Source organism: Muntiacus reevesi, chromosome 2, assembly GCF_963930625.1.
Source record: "Muntiacus reevesi chromosome 2, mMunRee1.1, whole genome shotgun sequence".
In the NCBI taxonomy this organism is placed as follows: Eukaryota; Metazoa; Chordata; class Mammalia; order Artiodactyla; family Cervidae; genus Muntiacus; species Muntiacus reevesi.
In genome coordinates, this window is record NC_089250.1 from 143,271,641 (window position 1) to 143,290,729 (window position 19,089).

The 19,089-nt window shown below is 40.1% G+C and overlaps 1 protein-coding gene across 2 annotated transcripts in view; it reads left to right on the plus strand.

The window, feature by feature from the left end:
- Positions 1–246: 246 nt before the first annotated feature.
- Positions 247–19,089, plus strand: part of ENTPD7 (ectonucleoside triphosphate diphosphohydrolase 7) — a 35,598-nt gene continuing 16,755 nt past the window's right edge. For both annotated transcript variants that reach the window (XM_065923077.1, XM_065923076.1), the window contains exons 1-5: positions 247–352; positions 648–750; positions 2,143–2,325; positions 16,309–16,514; positions 16,762–16,912. In XM_065923077.1, the coding sequence (XP_065779149.1) occupies positions 743–750; positions 2,143–2,325; positions 16,309–16,514; positions 16,762–16,912 (548 nt within the window). In that variant the 5' untranslated portion in view covers positions 247–352; positions 648–742. The remainder of the gene's footprint in view (positions 353–647; positions 751–2,142; positions 2,326–16,308; positions 16,515–16,761; positions 16,913–19,089) is intronic.

Consider the following 19,089-nt stretch of genomic DNA (forward strand, 5'->3'; position numbering starts at 1 on the left):
GTACCTGGGCTCAGTTTGGTACCTCTCCCACTGTCAGCCCCCGCCGGCCCATCCAGGCGGAGCCCCATTCGACACCCTTCCGGATTGGACGCGCACGAAATCCCGGGGCGGGCATTAAGGCCGAGCGTTCTAGGGGATTGGCTACCCTGGAGGACCGACGTGCGGCCGACGGAGCTGGTTTGCCCGCCGCTCGTCTCCGCGGGTCCCCTGTCAGTCATTGGCTCTCTGCGGTTTCCTTGGGGACGTGGCGCCGCCGGCTGCCCGGGCCTCCTTCCGGCTCGGTTAGAAGCTGCTGGGAGCGCCACTGGACCTAGCAGAACGGAGCTGAGGGAGCTGGCTGGCGGTTCGACCGGTGAGTGTGAGCACGGGAAGGCTGTGGGGCCGGAAGGGTTGCCTAGGGGAAGAGGAACTCCCATCCCCGCCACCTGGGGACGGGGGGTTCCTCGAGGACGTCGCCGGCCCTCTAGAACACCCAGCTTCCAGGGAGCCGCGGTAGGGACCGCTGAGCCCCAGGAACAAGAGCAAACGCATCTGTAGTGGGAGCCCGGAGAGTGGGTGGGCGCCATGGCTTCTCGTGATGGGGAAGGGGGGTATAGTCTCGTGGGCACTGCTGGAGATGAACCTGAAACCCAACCAACTCTTTCCAGGCTGCAGACTTAGGAGATGCCGAGGACGAGGAGACCACCTTTTCAAGGGAAAAGGAAAAGGAGGTGACAGGCATTGAGACCACTGAAGGGAACCCATGGCTAGGTAAGATTGCACACTTTATCCTCTGCTGGAAGCTCAGTTGGGGGCTGGCAGGCAGATCGAGAGGCCTTGGGAGATTGTTATAAGTGAGGTTTGCTCTAGGGCTGCATGTGAGTGCTTGCTCTGTTCTAATAAGTGCTACTAGGTTGTAATGTTCTTTCAGATTTCCACTTGAGTGAGGCTAGGTGCCCCTTGAGGAAGTTAAACAAAAACACAAACACACAAAAAATTTTGTTTTGTAATGAACTTTGAAAACAGACTGAGGTCCTTTTGAGTTAGTATGAAAAGTGGACTTCACAGTTGAATACACTTATTCATACATTATAATACCCTGAAGGTTTCAGAAAAGATTTATGTGGATGTGTGGATCAACTTGTAGCAAATGAGACAGTTGTCAGATAGAATAAATGGAGAAAGATGCAGGACATTATACCTACTGATGTAAAACCGAAGGAGTGGAGATACACACACGCAGATATATTACCTTGATGGCATGTGTTTATTCTTGTGTTTGCATAAAGTCCATGGGATTGCAAAGAGTCAGACACGACTAAGTGAAGGACACACACATACACACAAACACTGACTGAGACACACACACACAGAATATCCCTGGGTAATAGTGGTTGCCTCTGACACACACATAGACACACACACACACACACACAGAGAATATCCCTGGGTAATAGTGGTTGCCTCTGACACACACATAGACACACACACACACACACACACAGAGAATATCCCTGGATAATAGTGGTTGCCTCTGACACACACACACACACACACACACACACACACACACACACACAGAATATCCCTGGATAATAGTGGTTGCCTCTCACACACACACACACACACACACACACAGAATATCCCTGGGTAATAGTGGTTGCCTCTGAGAGGGAAATGAGGGGTTAAGGCACAAGACTCACTCTCCACTACATATCCTTTAAACTGATTTTTTTTTCTTTCTGTGTGCATATGTTACCCATTAAAATAGTTTTAAAAATCAGTTAATGAATTTTCTGTCTCTTCTGTCTTTTTGACAGTATCCTTGGTGGGACCGTTGCAAGTGCTCTGATTCTTCAATGTTATATGAGTTTGCACAGGGAGACTGGTGATCTTTTCATTAACATGAAGTTAGTTGTTTGAATTTCACCCCAAAGTGCAGACAGACTCTGGAAAAAGAGCAGAGAAGGTCTTTTTAGTTTATATAGCAAAAGTTCCAGGAACCATATAGGTCCTTTCCTAAACTTTGAGGCTAAATGAACATTTAGACTTCTGGTGGCATAAATTATTTGCCTTTATTAGGAAGGGCTTTAATCCAGCTTTAAAATCATTTTTAGCACTCAGTTGTAGAGACTTTTCTTACTAATGTTTGTCTTATTTCAGGATCAGTTTTTCCTTCCTCTGTCCAGCCTCCTGGTACTTCACTGTGCCCACAGTGAGCCCATTTCCCCGGCAGCGGGTAGCATTCCTAGGACTCTTCTTCATATCCTGTCTCCTTTTACTTATGTTAATCATGGACTTTCGACATTGGGGTGCTTCATCACCAAGAGATAGGCAATATGAAAGGTGAGTCACCTTTACATTGCTTTGACCAGCTTTGGCAGTGAAGTCATAAATATTTTGATAAGCTGTTTAACATACTGCTACCTTAGGATGAGTTGGTTAGATAGCATCACTGACTCAATGGACACAAATTTCAGTGAACTCCCGGAAGATAGTGAAAGACAGGGAAGCCTGGGGTGCTGCAGTCCATGGGGTACCCCACAAAGAGTTGGACACAATTTGGAGACTGAACAACAACCACCTTTGACTCTTTGACTCTTATACTGGGGAATACTGCACTTTTAGTTAAAATTGCATGCCACTTACTACATTAAAAGATCTTAATCCCTATTTCGGTAATGTTCGGTTCTGATTGAGAAATGCTAATGCTACCTTTTAACCATTAAAGGTGTGTTTCTCTTTCCTTGTTTTGGTGGACTGACTTACTGGGTGCATAAATGTTTACAATTGTTACGTACTGTTGATGACTTGACCCTTTTATGGTTATTAAATGACTCTTTATCTCTGATTATATTCTTTGCTCTGAAATCTACTAGCGTGGTATTTCTATGGCAGTTTCAGCTTTCTTGTGATTAGTGTTAGCATGATAGATGTTTTTTCATTCATTTAGTTTTAGCCTTTTTTTTTGTTATGTTTCAAGTGTGCTGCTTTTTTTTTTTTTTTCCAAGTGTGCTTCTTGTAGGCAGAGTTTAGTTGAGTCTTCTTACCCAGTCTGACAATGTGTGCCTTTTATGTGGGCTATTCAGGTTTTTACATTAATCAGTTATCTTCAGGGTTTGATCTATCTTGCTATTTGTTTTCTGCTTGTCACATCTGTTCTTTGTTTGTCTTTCCTCTTTACCCCACCCCCCTTTTTTTGAATACATTTTTAATGATTCCGTTTTATCTCCTTTGTTGTTTTGTTAGATATAATTCTGTTTTTTGTTTTTTCAGTAGTTGCTTTATGGTTTAAGGCTTAGAATATGCATTTTAAATTTACTACTTCAAGTAATATTATACCTCTTCACACAGTGTAAAAACTTAACAACAGTGTACTTTCATTCTTCTCTTTCTCCTTGACCTTGGTGCTATTGTTGTCATACTTCTTACTTCTTCTACATGTTATAAGCTCTACCATACATTATTATTTTTGCTTTAGGCATTCAATTATTTTTTAAAGAGGTTTTTAAAAATAAGAAAAAAAGGTTTGTATATTTACCATTACTGGGCCTCTTCATGCCTTTGTGTAGATTTCATATTTCCATTTGGTATCATTTTCCTTTTGCCTAATGGTTTTCCTTTAACATTTCTAGTAGTATGAATCTGTGGTTGGTGAATTCTTTCAACTTTTATATGACTGGAAAAGTCTTCATCTTGCTTTCCCTTTAAAAGAAATATCCACTGAGTATGGAACTCTAGGTTGATCTTTTTTTTTTGCTTACTTTACTTTACAGATGATGCATCACTGTCCTCTGGCTTGTCTTAGGAGAGCTTTGTTGTCATTTTTCTCTTTGTTCTCTCTGTATGTAATATGTCTTCCTCTGGCTGCATTTAAGTTTTTCTCTTTATCACTGGTTTTAAACAATTTGATTGTAATGGACTTTGGTTTAGTTTTCTTCATGATTCTTATGTTTGTGATTTGTTTATTCTTGGATCTATGGATTTATCATTTTTAATCAAATTTGGAAAAATTTTAATATTATTTCTTCAAATATTTTTCTATACTCTCTCACTTTTCCTTTCGTGTCTCCAGTGACATATGTTGAGTCACGTAACATTTTCTCACAGCCCACTTATGTTCTATTTGCACCCCCCCCAGTCTTTTTTTCTCTCTGTGTTTTTCTGGATATTTTATACTGCTGTGCCTTCCAATTCATTAGTATTTTCTTCTGTAAGTCTAACTTACTGTTAGTTCCATGAAAGTTGAATACCTTTTTTCATAGAAAATACATTTGGAATTATTTAATATAGCTTTTGTTTGATATAGCTTACCAGTGCATAGAAGATCTGTATTCCTTTAAAACAGTTATTTTGCTATTTTTTATTTTTTTAGTTTATTTTATTCTACTCAGCTACACTGGGTCTTCGTTGCAGCATGTGGGATCCAGTTCCCTAACCAGAGATCGAACCGTCTTCCCCTGCATTGGGGTGTAGAATCTAAGCTGCTGGACCATCAGGAAAATCCCAATTTTGCTCTTTTATAAAGATTAGTTTCTGGTTAGGTTACAGAACGAAATGCTAATATGTTGTGTTCATCATCTGCAACATGATTTTCTCCTTACTGCTTCCCAGAAAGGATCAATTAGGAGGCTTTGGGCTACAAGTGACAGTCAGACTGACTTAAAGAATAAGAATGTTTATTGGCTCACATAATGAGAAGTTCAGGGGTAGAAGGACCACAAATTCAACGCTGACTCTCAGGATGGGAGTCTCTGTCTCAGTTGCCCGTTTTGTCAGCATGCTAAGTGGTTGTGTAACAGCAGCCAGGGCTACCCGCACTCACTCGTGTCCTGTAGGAGAGAAACAGGTCTTTCCACGCTCTCTTAAAAGAATGAAGACCCTTCCTGGAAACCTCCACCAACTCTTTCCTTGAGTCTTTTTTGGTCAGAATTGGGACACATGCATCCTCCCCTTAATATTTCGGGGTGGTTCTGTCCCCAGAATTTGTCATTTCCTATTCACTTTAGTCACTCATTCGTTAAAACATTCAGCAAACATTTACTGACTGGCCACTATGTGCCGAGTGATAGGAACCATGGCATGGAGACTTTGGTGCTTTGTTTTCAAGAAGTTTGTTTTCAGCTTTCCTCCTCCAGTAACAGTATTGCTTTGTATTTTTCTCTCTTCCTTTTCAAAAAGGAAACACTTCTTTAGATCCATGACAGAGTTATTAACAGTTGATCTTGAGGAAACTGTTAGCTTTAGAAAACTCAGTCCATAATTTGGGTGTTTTAAATGCTTATTGAGATTTTCTTGACATACCTGAGCAGAGTTTCTCACTGGAACATAGCATGGTCTAATTATGGACTTATTTATAGGATAATATGGCTTGGGTAAGGACTACTAGGCAGTGAGTGGTGATCTGTACAGCTACAGGGGCAGATCAGACTGGGTGTGTTAAGCCATTTTAGGGGGTTTAGACATTATCTTAATATTAATGTATTTTACGATTAGATTTGAGTTTTTGTTGCGGTCTTGTTAGTTGTATTTAAAGTAGTGTAGTGTTGGTACTTTTCACTTTGATGCATTGGAGAAGGAAATGGCAACCCACTCCAGTGTTCTTGCCTGGAGAATCCCAGGGATGGGGGAGCCTGGTGGGCTGCCGTCTATGGGGTCACCCAGAGTTGGACACGACTGAAGCGACTTAGCAGACATTATCTTAAGGGTAGAAGGAAGGCTTTGAAAAACTTGAAGAGTGATGTGATCAGAACTGCTTTTTAAGAAAAGGTCACTTTGGTGGTATTATGGAGAATAAATTGGAATACTCCAATAGAGAGATGATGATGATGGCCTAGATTTGGGTGGCAGTAATGATGATGGAGAGAAAAAAATGAATTCGAGGGACTCATTGGAGGTAGAGTGATCTGATAGTTCTCACCTCCTACTAAACTCAGGTGGCCAGATTCAGTAAATACTTATGCTGAATTAACTGAAGCAAGTTAGCCCCAGAGCTAAGGAACACTCAGACTGTGCCTGTGTAGTGACTTAACAAAATCCTCACACCCTTAATAAAATCTTTACACTCTGTAATCTCTGGCGAAGCAGCCAGCTGCTGTATAGCCTTAGAGCTCCTTGTTCCTTGCTGAAAGCTTGTTTGCATGTGGCCACAAATTACCATGTGTCCTTAAACTTCACTCATGTCTGCCTATAGGAGGCATTTAGGAAACAAACATCTGTTGAGAGCTTGCAGCATGTGAGACGCTGAGCTAGACACTAGAGTACAAAGGTGAATAAAACGTGGCCCCTGAACTCATGGAGCTTGTAATCTAGGTAGGAAGGCAGATGTGAAGGAATAATTGTTTCCCAATGCGATAATAGTTTAACTGTGTAGAATCAGGAACAAAGAATCAGGGACTGTACATAGTCAAGAATCAGGAATAAAATTAAAAAGCAGAGATTAACCGGAAGAAGCTTATGAGTAACCAGATTTGATGTCACTAAGTTCATGTACTGGGAGCTTGCATACTGTACTGATAAGTTAGGCTCTCAGATACAGCCTCTTTGCTTTTGTTTTCCAAACTGTATTTTTGTTTTTTTAACTTTTTATTTTTAGAGTGTAGTTTGATTAACAATGCTGTGTTAGTTCAGGTGTAAAGTGATTCAGTTATACATATACATGTATCTATTCTTCTCAAATTCTTTTTCCATTTAGGTTGTTACATATTATGGAGCAGAGTTTTCTGTCCTATACAGTGGGTCCTTTTTGGTTATCCATTTAAAATATACTACTGTGTACATGTCCATACTGTTTTAATTAGCTTGGTTCTCTCTTGTCTCAGACATAGCCGGTAATAGCCAGTTAGAATGGTGGTAGTGGGAAGGGTATGGTGGTCATTAGATGTGGACACACTGATGACAGTAATTAATGATACACTGACATCCTGACAGTAGGCAGGAGAGAGGAAATTTGTTAAAAAATAAAGTAGACTCAATAACTCAGATTTTCTAAAGACCATTTCTATAGTGGTATTCAATTCTATGAGAAAAGTGTGTTAGTCACTTAGCCATGTCCCACTCTTTTTGACCCCATGGACTGTAGACCGCCAGGCTCCTCTGTCCATGGGATTCTCCAGGCAAGAATACTAGAGTGGGTAGCCATTTCCTTCTCCAGGGGATCTTCCCAACCTAGGGATTGAACCCAGTCTCCTGCATTGCTGGTGGATTCTTTACCATCTGTGCCAACAGGGAAGCCCCTGAATCACTTGTGGACCTTTAAAAAATACAAATAACTGGACCTTTCACAAGGTGATTCTAATATGCAGCCTAAGTTGGGAAGCATTGCTCTACAGTTCAGTTATATTTATCTGGGAACATGGCATTGGTGGTATAGGGAAAGAGGGTTGATTATAGAGTTAATCAGCCCATCATTTTCTAGTTAAGTGACCTTAGACAGGTGTTGAACTCTGGTATCTCATTTCTTCAAGTATAAAGTAGAGGTAAAAAATGCCTGCCTTGTCATTTGGATTAAAAAAGAAAATCACCTAGGACTGCCTGGTGTGCATTGCAGATGTTAGTCTTATTAGTATTATTTGAAATAATCTTGATTTTTTTCTGTTCTCTGTTTTCTGCCCTGCAAATATACAATGAAGGTAAATGAAGGTAAGGGGCAGCACTAACTCCATTTAAAATTTTTCTTCCAGAATTTATTTTTTGTGGTGGCTGTTACTGTTAGGCACCAGTGAGCATTAACTGATGATAAAATGATTAAGCAAATAACTAGGAATTGAGGAAAATACCCATCACTTAAGTTCAATACCTTATAAAAAATTAGGACAAGGACTTGTAGTTATGGTTTTTATATCACATACTTTTAATAGTCATTTTTTCCAATTTAAATTGGGAAAAATATTTTAATTTGAATTTTTTCAAATCATATTGAAAATTGTTTTAATTTGAATTTTTTCAGTCATTGGTGGAACCTAGCATATCACTTTGGTGGTAATATGGCCCCAAATTTTAGAAGCATGAATGGGGGTTTTCCCTCAATATCAAAACCAAAGAATTGTTGTTATATAAACATGTATTCCTATTGCTGCTGAAGGAGAAAGCAGGAGGTTTACATCAGAACTAGAACTTAGAAAAAGGTAAATTTAGAGATTGATGAGTGTTAGTAAGGTTTGAATCCAGAGCTATTTTTTGATTTATGCTTCAAAAATAAACTTTATTTTTTAGACCATTTTTAGGTTCACAGCTAAATTGAGCACAATTGCAAAGATTTCTCATATACCCTTTGTCCTCCCCTGACGTGCACAGCAAAGCTATCTTTAAGAATATTTTTTGCTAGATTTGTTTTAGTCAACTATTTATCTAGCATGTGCCATATAATATGTGCTCCAACAACTTCATCAGACTGACTTTGTGGTGGCTGATTCGTTCGTCTATTCACTTACTTAACAAATACTGTCTGCACAGTTCCTTCTTTGCACTTGTCACATTGCAGGTTTCATTGGCCATGTGTGGCTTGTAGCTATCCTATCAGACAGTTCAGATGGGAAATATTTCCTCCAGGTCAGAAAGTTCTGGAATGTGCTAGCCCTGGATGCTGGTAAATTGTGAAAATATATTAATAATTTTTAGTTTAAGGGATTCTTTTTAGCATGTATACATGTATAATGTGCAAGACAAACAGTGAACTGTTGTAGTCAGTACATTTCTTTTTCACCTTAATGTTTAATGATGTTCATTTTTTGGTAGGGCTTCCCAGGTGGCTCAGTGGTAAAGAATCTGCCTGCCAAGCAGGAAACCCAGGTTCAATCCCTGGGTTGAGAAGATCCCCTGTAGAAGGAAATGGCAATCCACTCCGGTATTCTTGCCAGGAGAACCCCATGGACAGAGGAGCCTAGCAGGCTCCATAGAGTCCATAGAGTCATAAAAGAGTTGGACATGACTTACCAACTAAGCAACAACAACTTTTTGGTATCTCCACTACTGTCTTTATTAGTGGGGAAATTTTTGTCTGGCTTATTGTTCTGAAGAATGTCTTTGGTAGCTGTTGAAAGGTGCCGTCATGTTCCTTTGCTACCTGGGAATTACTGAGTGAGAGCTTCTGTGTCAGTAACTGGCTCAATAGTGGCCTTCCTTAGGAGTTTTAATTCTGTTTAAAGCAAGTGAAAAGGAGCCTTTACTTATGGTTAGAATAAAAATGGTAAACAAATATACAGATGAAGTTAAGGGTTCTAATGTATAGTGGAGCAATTCAGAGATTTTGTTGGTGAAATGGAAGACATTTTTATGCATTTATTCATTTGCTTGTCCTTAATGGTGTTCATTATAAGCAGAGCTTTAAATTATAAATGTTTCTGACTGCTCTGATTAATCTTGTTAGGAAATAAGTAGTAACCTTACAAGATGCTTTTCTGGGCATGTAGTACTATCATCAGTCATGCACAGCTACTTTGGCTATAATGTCATATTTGGTTTCGAGCCTTGAACAGAGTTGAGATGATGACAATTCATCAAAGAGTTGGTAGCTCCATGCTAATGGGGGCCACTTTAGTGAACTTTTGGCATGTTACTGAGTACTTTTTGAACTCTAGAAGTGGTATAATTTGTGTTGATTTTGTAAGCTAATGGCTTGGTCAGTTATTGCTCTAATGCTGTTAATGTTTTGATGATAATGGCAGCGAAAAGCCAATTGTCTTCCAGTTCTACCATGGGTGATGTATATGTGGGTATCTTTCTTTTCACTGACTCAGCAGTGACCGGAGGGAAATCATGCTTCTCATATAGAGAGGGTATGTGGGTTTGAAGTGGGAGTAAGTGCATGTGATGGTAAATTGGATCTCTCCTGGGACAGTGGGTATGAGGGATTCCAAAGCTTTTGGAATTTTTCTCTTGGGCTTTAAGTCCTCTTTAGGGATTGAGTTAGTGCAGCATCAGCAAAGCAGGAGGATCCAGCAATGCAAGTAATTAATCATGATGAGTAAGTCTAGTATTGCAAATCAGAAATGAAAATATCCAAGAAAGGACCAGCGATGCATCTTTGCTAGGAGCCTAGATGAGGAAGGGCTTCTAAGAAGCCTGAATAGGTCATAAGAGGTCAGAATTCCAGAAAGAGATGATACTATTACTTCAAGCCAAAGGGAAGAATTTTTCTTCAGTTACTCATCTGTATGGAAGATGAGAAACATAGAAACTTCTGCAGCCACTGATTAGAGATTCAAGTGGAAAGTATAACATAAATGCCCTCTGGTCCTGTCTTTCTTCCTTGTAGTGTCAGCTGACATTTTTCTGCCAATGCACACATGGCGACTTTTAAGAGAAAAGAAAGCAAAGTTTAGTTGTACCCAAATTAGAGTTGTAAGGTTTCTTATTGTGACAGGAACCAAAGAGGATGATAGGATGCTTTGGAAAGCCACTGAAATTTTCTAAGAAAGAGACCAACTGATTTTGACTGTAGCTATACAAAGACCTAGGTGAATTGTTAATAGACCAGCAGCTTCATATTGTGAGCTCTAGGCCCTAGCCAGTCAGTATTGATTGATACGTATTGGAGAAACGTGAGGAACATTCTGACTGTGTTGGGGCATGCAGTTAATGTACTCACTCTTGAGAAACAGAATCTAAATGGAGAGGTGGAGCAAACAAATAGGAAAGAAATCTTAGGGCTCAGCCTGAAATATAAGCAAATTGCTTAAAGAGAATAATGACACTCCCTGTTAGAACAGAAGGAGGACGCCTTTTCAGGTCATTGTGAATATTCCAAGCATCGGCATTGTTGAGTGGAGGCTCCTTAAGAACTGAAACCATGTCAAAGAAGGGAAGGGAAGGAATAGGAAGAAAAACAGACGAATGTTTGTTAGAAAGAAGGTTGTAACTCCTGAAGCTCAATTCCAGAAAAATAAATGACCCAATCAAAAAATGGGCCAAAGAACTAAACAGACATTTCTCCAAAGAAGACATACAGATGGCTAAGAAACACATGAAAAGATGCTCCACATCACTCATTATCAGAGAAATGCAAATCAAAACCACAATGAGGTACCATTACACACCAGTCAGGATGGCTGCTATCCAAAAGTCTACAAGCAATAAATGCTGGAGAGGGTGTGGAGAAAAGGGAACCCTCTTACACTGTTGGTGGGAATGCAAACTAGTACAGCCACTATGGAGAACAGTGTGGAGATTTCTTAAAAAACTGGAAATAGAACTGCCATATGACCCAGCAATCCCACTTCTGGGCATACACACTGAGGAATCCAGATCTGAAAGAGACACGTGCACCCCAGTGTTCATCACAGCACTGTTTATAATAGCCAGGACATGGAAGCAACCTAGATGCCCATCAGCAGTTGAATGGATAAGGAAGCTGTGGTACATATACACCATGGAATATTACGCAGCCGTTAAAAAGAATTCATTTGAATCAGTTCTAATGAGATGGATGAAACTGGAGCCCATTATACAGAGTGAAGTAAGCCAGAAAGATAAAGAACATTATAGTATACTAACACATATATACGGAATTTAGAAAGATGGTAATGATGGCCCTATATGCAGGGCAGAAGAAGAGATGCAGAAGTACAGAACAGACTTTTGAACTCTGCGGGAGAAGGTGAGGGTGGGATGTTTCGAAAGAACAGCATGTATATTATCTGTGGTGAAACAGATCACCAGCCCAGGTGGGAAGCATGAGTCAAGTGTTCGGGCCTGGTGGGCTGGGAAGACCCAGAGGAATCGGGTGGAGAGGGAGGTGGGATGGGGGACCAGGATGGGGAATTCGTGTAATTCTATGGCTGATTCATATCAATGTATGACAAAACCCACTGAAAAATAAAAAATTAAAAAAAAAAAAAAAAAGAAAGAAGGTTGTGTTCAAGTAGCGGCTCTTAAGTGACCCTTGGGAGTCTCTGAGACACTTTTAGGGGGTCTGTGAGGCCAAAACTATTTTGATAAAAATACTAAGGTTGTGTTTAAAAAATTGCATAACACAATTTATCATCTTAATTGTTTTTAAGTGTTAATCTTCATATTGTTATGCAGCCAATTGTGTTTTAAAAATGCATAACACAATTTATCATCTTGTTTCTAAGTGTTAAATATCTTCACCTTGTTATGCAGCCAATCTCCAGAACTTTTTCATCTTGCAAATCTGAAACTCTATACTCATTAGACAACAACCCTAATTTTTTCCCTAATTTTAGCCCCTGGTAACCACTATTCTATTTTTTGATTGTGTGAATTTGCTTATTTTTCATATTTCTTATAAGTGGAATTATATAGTGTTTGTCTTTTGTGACTGACATATTTCACTTAGCATGACGTTCTCAAGGTTCACTCATGTTGTAGCATGTGACAGGATTTCTTTCTTTTTTTTTAAGGCTGAATTGTATTCCATTGTATGTATATAGCACATGTTGTTTATTCATTCATCTATCATGGACATCTAAGTTGCTTCTACCTTTTGGCTGTGGTGATAGTATTTGTTTTTTTTTTGCTGAGTTGACATTTACAGTGATGACACAAAAACAATGTTGGGTAGAACTGCTAGTGCTTTAGCACAAATCAAGATAGAGTAACAAATTAAACCAGTAATTATGGTATCTTCACTGTCACACAATTGCAATGGGAAGAAAAGTCAAGTTCCACTTAAGAATATCGTTTTAATGTTCTGTGTGACAAAATGGGAAATATGCATTAAGCACTTCGCTATATATGCAGGTTGTCTCAAGGAAAAGCACTTAATGCAGTTGTTTGAGTTGTGAGCTGAACACAGCCCTGCTTTTATCATACTATTTTTCACTTGAAAGAATAACTGTCAGAACAACCATGAATTTCAGACATGGGTGTTTTGTAAGACATTTTCTTGAAAATGAATGAAGTAAAAACCTATCACTTTACAGAAAATTACTATCAGTATTTACTGCCAATGATAAAATTTGAACTTTTAAGTGAAAAGTAGAAGTTTGGGATATTTGTTTCTGCCACTGTGGGTGTGTTTCCCAATGCTTCAGAAGTATTGCTTCCCAATACTTCAAAGACTTTTTTTTAATAAAATTGGAAGTGATATTAATGAAAGTATGTCATTTTTTAGTAGAACGAAATATGTCAATGTTAAGATTTGCATAACTCAATGAACCAGTAGTTTTCAGTATATGATGTGACAACATCATGCATGAGTAAAAGCAATTTAAAGTGAAAGATAGACCAGTGCATTTTAATGTAACAGTATGAAAAGTTCTTAGAGTTTAGATTCCACATTGCCACCAACCTTTAAGAAACTCCACTTGTCAACTTTCAGTGTAGTGTCAAAGGAGAATATCCACAGTAATCTAAAAAGGCTATTGAAGTACTGTTCCCTTTTCCAGCAACATTATGTGAAGCTTGATTTTTCTTCCTATCAGTCAGTTTAGTTCAGTTGCTCAGTCATGTCCGACTCTTTGCGACCCCATGGACTGCAGCATGCCAGGCTTCCCTGTTCATCACCAACTCCCGGGGCTTGCTCAAACTCATGTCCATCAAGTTGATGATGCCATCCAATCATCTTATCCTCTGTCATTCTTCACATGCTTCAGTCAAGACAACTTATTGTAACAGGTTGAATACAGAAATAAATATGAAAATCTAGCTATCTTCTCTTAATTCAGACACTAAAGAGATTTGCAAAACTTTAAAACACTACCACACTTCTAGATTTTTGGTTTAGAAAATAGTTGTTTTTCATAAAATTTGTTAATATGTAATGAGTTTACTATCACTTCATGGGAAATAGATGGGGAAACAGTGGAAACAGTGTCAGACTTTATTTTTTTGGGCTCCAAAATCACTGCAGATGGTGATTGCAGCCATGAAATTAAAAGACGCTTACTCCTTGGAAGGAAAGTTATGACCAACGTAGATAGCATATTAAAAAGCAGAGACATTACTTTGCCAACAAAGATCCGTCTAGTCAAGGCTGTGGTTTTTCCAGTAGTCATGTATGGATGTGAGAGTTGGATGGTGAAGAAAGCTGAGCGCCAAAGAATGGTGCTTTTGAACTGTGGTGTTGGAGAAGACTCTTGAGAGTCCCTTGGACTGCAAGGAGATCCAACCAGTCCATCCTAAAGGAGATCAAACCTGGGTGTTTATTGGAAGGACTAATGCTGAAGCTGAAACTCCAATACTTTGACCACCTCATGCGAACAGTTGACTCATTGGAAAAGACCCTGATGCTGGGAAGGATTGGGGGCAGGAAGAGAAGGGGATGACAGAGGATGAGATGACTGGATGGCATCACTGACTCGATGGACATGAGTTTGAATAAACTTTGGGAGTTGGTGATGGACAGGGAGGCCTGGCGTGCTGTGTGCTCTTTGGGGTCGCAAAGAGTCAGACACAACTGAGCGACTGAACTGAATTGAACTGATTGTCTAAATTAATAAATATTTTAAATGTCCTGTTTTATTTTCTAACATGGTATATGTAGATGGATGTAACCCATGTATGCAAAAGCTCTTTGGAGTTCACTAGTTTTAAGACTGTAAAAAGGGGTCCTGAGCCAACAAATTTTGAGAACCAATGTACTGGGGAAAGTTATTCATTAAGCAGGAGGGGACAGGATACAGAATCTTGTCAAAGTGAAGTAGAAAGTGGTTTTCAGAGAAGGAAAGCAGGTAAAGATCTGTGAAATAGAATTGCTGATGAGAAATGAAGTCATTTGGGGCATCAATTATCTTGCCTGTTTCTTTTCTGTCTGTGGCACCCAGATGTCTGCCCAACTTTCCTGTGATAGAAGTGACCTGTTAAGAATTGTTTGGTGGATTGTGAGCCCATTGCAGCCCAGTAATTTGATTAGAATGGGGAAGTTTGTGGTGGAACGGAATCTTTAGGACTGTAAACTTTCTAGTGTGAAACAGATTTTTACCATCTGCTTCACTTCCCACAACTCACTCTCATATCAGATCCAGAAAAAAAGTTCTCCCTGACCCTATCTGATGCAGTAATTTACAGGATTATGTGCATTTGTGCTAAGTTGCTTCAGTCATGTCCGACTCTTTGCGACCCTATGGAGTCAGACATAGCTGAAGCAACTTAGCACACAAGCTCAAATGTATGTTCCTCCCTTTTTAAAAAAAATGCATTTTGCGTTTTAGAATAGGAAAGGTACTCAGCCCTACTTTTTTGATTTTTGAACTGTTTCTACATGGTCTTCTTTTCATCAAGTTTGCTTTTCTGTCCAAAATAAGGAACTTTGTGTAGCAATGTGAAGTCACCAGTAAACACAAATATGATTGTTCTGGGGGAGGGGGTGATATTACTTGGAAAAATTCACAGTATTCCTTTCAAGGTATTCATTCAATTATTAGCTCAATCTATAGTAGTATTTATTCAAATTTCAAAGAATCTAGAAGACACAGTTTTAGTCTGCCTACCATGCCTTGTATATTAGCACCAAGAAAGAGCTCTCCTTTTTTGAGTAATAAGCTAAAAGCCATTCTCACTGGTCTCCTCTTCAGATTAAACCTTTGAAAGACATCATCAGTGATGTTTGTACTTTTTAGCCCCTCACACTCTGAGGAAACTTTAATATTTATTTAATTTTTTGACTTTAATATTTACTGAAGCCTCATCACTCAGAAGAAGGATATTACCAGCTTGTAGCCTTCTTTTCTTTCTGAACTTTTCAGCCCTTTCTCCCAGAGCATCTTCTGCTAGTTCTCCCTATCGTTACCGTGTAACAGTAAGAGCAGGGGTAGTGGCACAGCAGCTGCTAACTGCTTAATAACCATCGCCTCTCTGAGGGTACAGACTCCCAACTACCCAGATTTCCCAGATGAGGAAACTACCTGAGAGAAGTTAAGTAATTTCCTGATGGTCTCAAAGTATGGAAAGTGCTAGAGCTGAGACTCAAACCTTGGGGTTTTGATGGTAGCATCTTTACTTGTTCCATCTTCCTGCTGTCAGTCAGGTATCATTCTGCCATATTCTTCATGTCTATATACAGAAAGGATAGATAAATAGAAACGAAATTAGGATTGCCTTAGTTATCTAGTGTGCAAAGCAAACCACCCTCCAATTTAGTGGCTCAGTATTTACTCAGGCCTAGAAACCCTTTAATGCTTAGTAAAAGATTTGCTACCCTGGCCAGTTTCAGAACTACTCCCAAACTTTTAGTTATGTAATTTCAGTGTAAACCAACTGTTGCATCATGTACATCAGTAAATATGGTCGATATTGTTTCATTCCTTTGTTAGGATGTGTAGTCCCATGTGCTTGGCACATGTAGCCCCTTAATGAAGACTCATGAACAGAAGAATTAAGTGGTGGTGCTATTCGCTTAACACTAGTTCCTCTTTCTGCCCGGCTTAGGTATTTGGCTCGAGTAGGAGATCTTGAAGCTACTGACACTGAAGACCCAGATCTGAATTATGGACTTGTTGTGGACTGTGGCAGCAGTGGCTCTCGGATTTTTGTTTATTTCTGGCCAAGACATAATGGGAATCCTCATGACTTATTGGACATCAAACAGATGAGAGACCGAAACAGCCAACCAGTGGTTAAAAAAATCAAGCCAGGTACTGAATGGAATTTATATCATGGTTGATCTCTTTTATCTGCTGCAGAAATGAGAGGAGAGAAGAGAAGAGGGAGAAAGAAAGCTATCCTTTTCTTCTGGAGATTCTGGATAATAGGAGGGATTCATTGTTGCCCTACTGTTAGGAAATAAATAAATGATGAGGACCTAAACAGAACCTTATGGGGTATCAGTCTTCTGAGTCTCTGTGATCTACTCTTTAATGAAAGTATTTTATCTTACTTAAGGAATCTCTGCGATGGCAGACACTCCAGAACATGCCAGCGATTATCTTCGTCCTCTGCTGAGCTTTGCTGCTGCTCATGTGCCTGTGAGGAAGCACAAGGAGACCCCCCTTTACATCCTCTGCACAGCGGGCATGAGGCTTCTTCCCGAGAGGTGAGACAGGAGGGTGGTGGCACGAGAGTTGAAAGTGCAGTTTCATGCATGATTCTCTGTGCTTCCCTGATCTGAAGGCGGGATGTGGGTACATCACACAGAGTTGACAGGTGGCACTAAAAGATTTCTTGCTCAAAATAGAGCAGAGCCAGTCCTACAACCTGTTATTTCACAATCAGTTGATCACACATCCATGGCATATGCTTCTTTGGGATCAATATCTATTTGAGATGGCTGTAATGATTTTTAGTTTTGATTAAGGGTTAGGAGCAGCGGTGATGGTGATAAATTTGGATCATTATCTAGCACCTAGAAAGTGAAAGTGTTAGTCGCTCAGTCACGTCCAACTGTTTGTGACCCCATGGACTGTAGTCCACCAGGCTCCTCTGTCCATGGGGTTTCCTAGGCAAGAATACTGGAGTGGGTTGCCATTTCCTTTTCCAGGGGATTTTCCTGACCTGGGGATCGAACGTGGGTCTCCTGCACTGCAGGCAGATTCTTCGCCATCTTAGGCACCAGCGAAGCCCAGAGGAGGAGCATAATTTCACAAGGGTGGTAGGAAGGTCACCTGAGGGACTGGGTACCTGGGGGCTAGTAGGAGGGCTCTGGTAAGATTTGAGTTTTCTCTGTAACTTTGCCTGGCTCCCTGGTGACAGCTGGTGCTGCCTGCAAACTCGGTCTCCACGGCTTGATACCAGGTTTTTCATCACTTGTCAGGTAAGTTTTTTCCAGATGACCTTGGCAGTTTAGCCTGGCATTTTGCCACCTAATCCTAGAGGAGGAGGAAAAGGAAGAGGCCAGCGGCTATACTTAGGTCCGATCCCTCCTTGTTTGTGATTTCTCCCCTTTGACACCTCCCTGACCCCTCTACACTGACTGTGGTCTTGGGGTAGGAATGAGCTCCCTTACCTTGAGCATCCTTCCTTCTGGAATGTCCACAGTCTCATAGTCATCAGCACTTTTTATTAGCTTAAATATTTTTCCTTGATAATTAGCAGTTCCCTTTCCACAGAACTTCATTTTGTATATTTGGCCAACAGCAATGCACACCTCTGTCATATGTGTAGGGCTCCATTCTGCTTGTGCCAGACATGCCACACAATACAGTGTCTGTCAGAACTCTCAGTGCCCTGCTTTCCTGCTGCTCAGACAGAGTTACTGGTTTACTCTCTGGTTTACTGTTGAGAAGCCATTTGTCATCCTTAAAGGCCTTCTAGCTCCTTATTTTCACAAACATTTTGGTTTTAATTTTTTTGTTTGTTTTTACTTATTTTTAAAACTGAAATTTATGATGTTATTGCTAGAACCTAACATCATTAAATTTTAAAAGCAAAACAAAAAGTTATTATTCTACTGTCTTATCAAAACTGTTTCATCTTGTTCTATTCCTTTGTATCTGTGCATCTGTGTGTAACTTCTACAAAATCACTATCATACTGCATGCACATGCAATTTAGAATTTTTGTCTTTGACAGAAGTAATACATCATTCTTCCCAGGTGATTTTCCAGGTGCCTCAGTGGTAAAGAACCCACCTGCCAGTGCAGGAGATGTGGGTTCGATCCCTGGGTTGGGGAAATCCCCTGGAGGGGAGGATATGGCAATCCATTCCAGTATTCTTGCCTGGGAATTCCCATAGACAGAGGAGCCTGGCAGTCCATGGATTGCAAAAGAATCGGATACAACTGAGCGACTCAACACCACCACCACCATTCAGAATTTTACAAACCCTGAGGAGAGCATGGATGACACAGGTGGTGCCACATCAGGGGTTCTGTGAATGGACTGAGGTTTCACAAACCAGGAAGGAGGTTGGAGGGCCAGAGAAAAAGCTGACTCAGAGGTCAGAGAGGCAGAGCCAACCAACAGGGCGAAGATTTGGCCACATTTTCTGAGCAAAGGGGAGCAAAGGAGAGGATTGCCCCATCTCCTGGCACTGTCCATCATTTCCTCTGTCAGAGAAGTTTCTGTTTAAACAAAACCAACTGTTAGCTCCACCCCATTTGTCTAAGATGTTCTCTGTCATCATAGAGCTCTGAATATTAATATTTATTTTGTCTTAAGGATTTTTAAAGAACTTACCTTTAACTTGTTTTTGATCACCTCTTTTAATAATGCCTAGATCTATCCTGGGCTTATGAAACCTCTAAGGTAGCTATAGTTGTTGACATAAGTGTA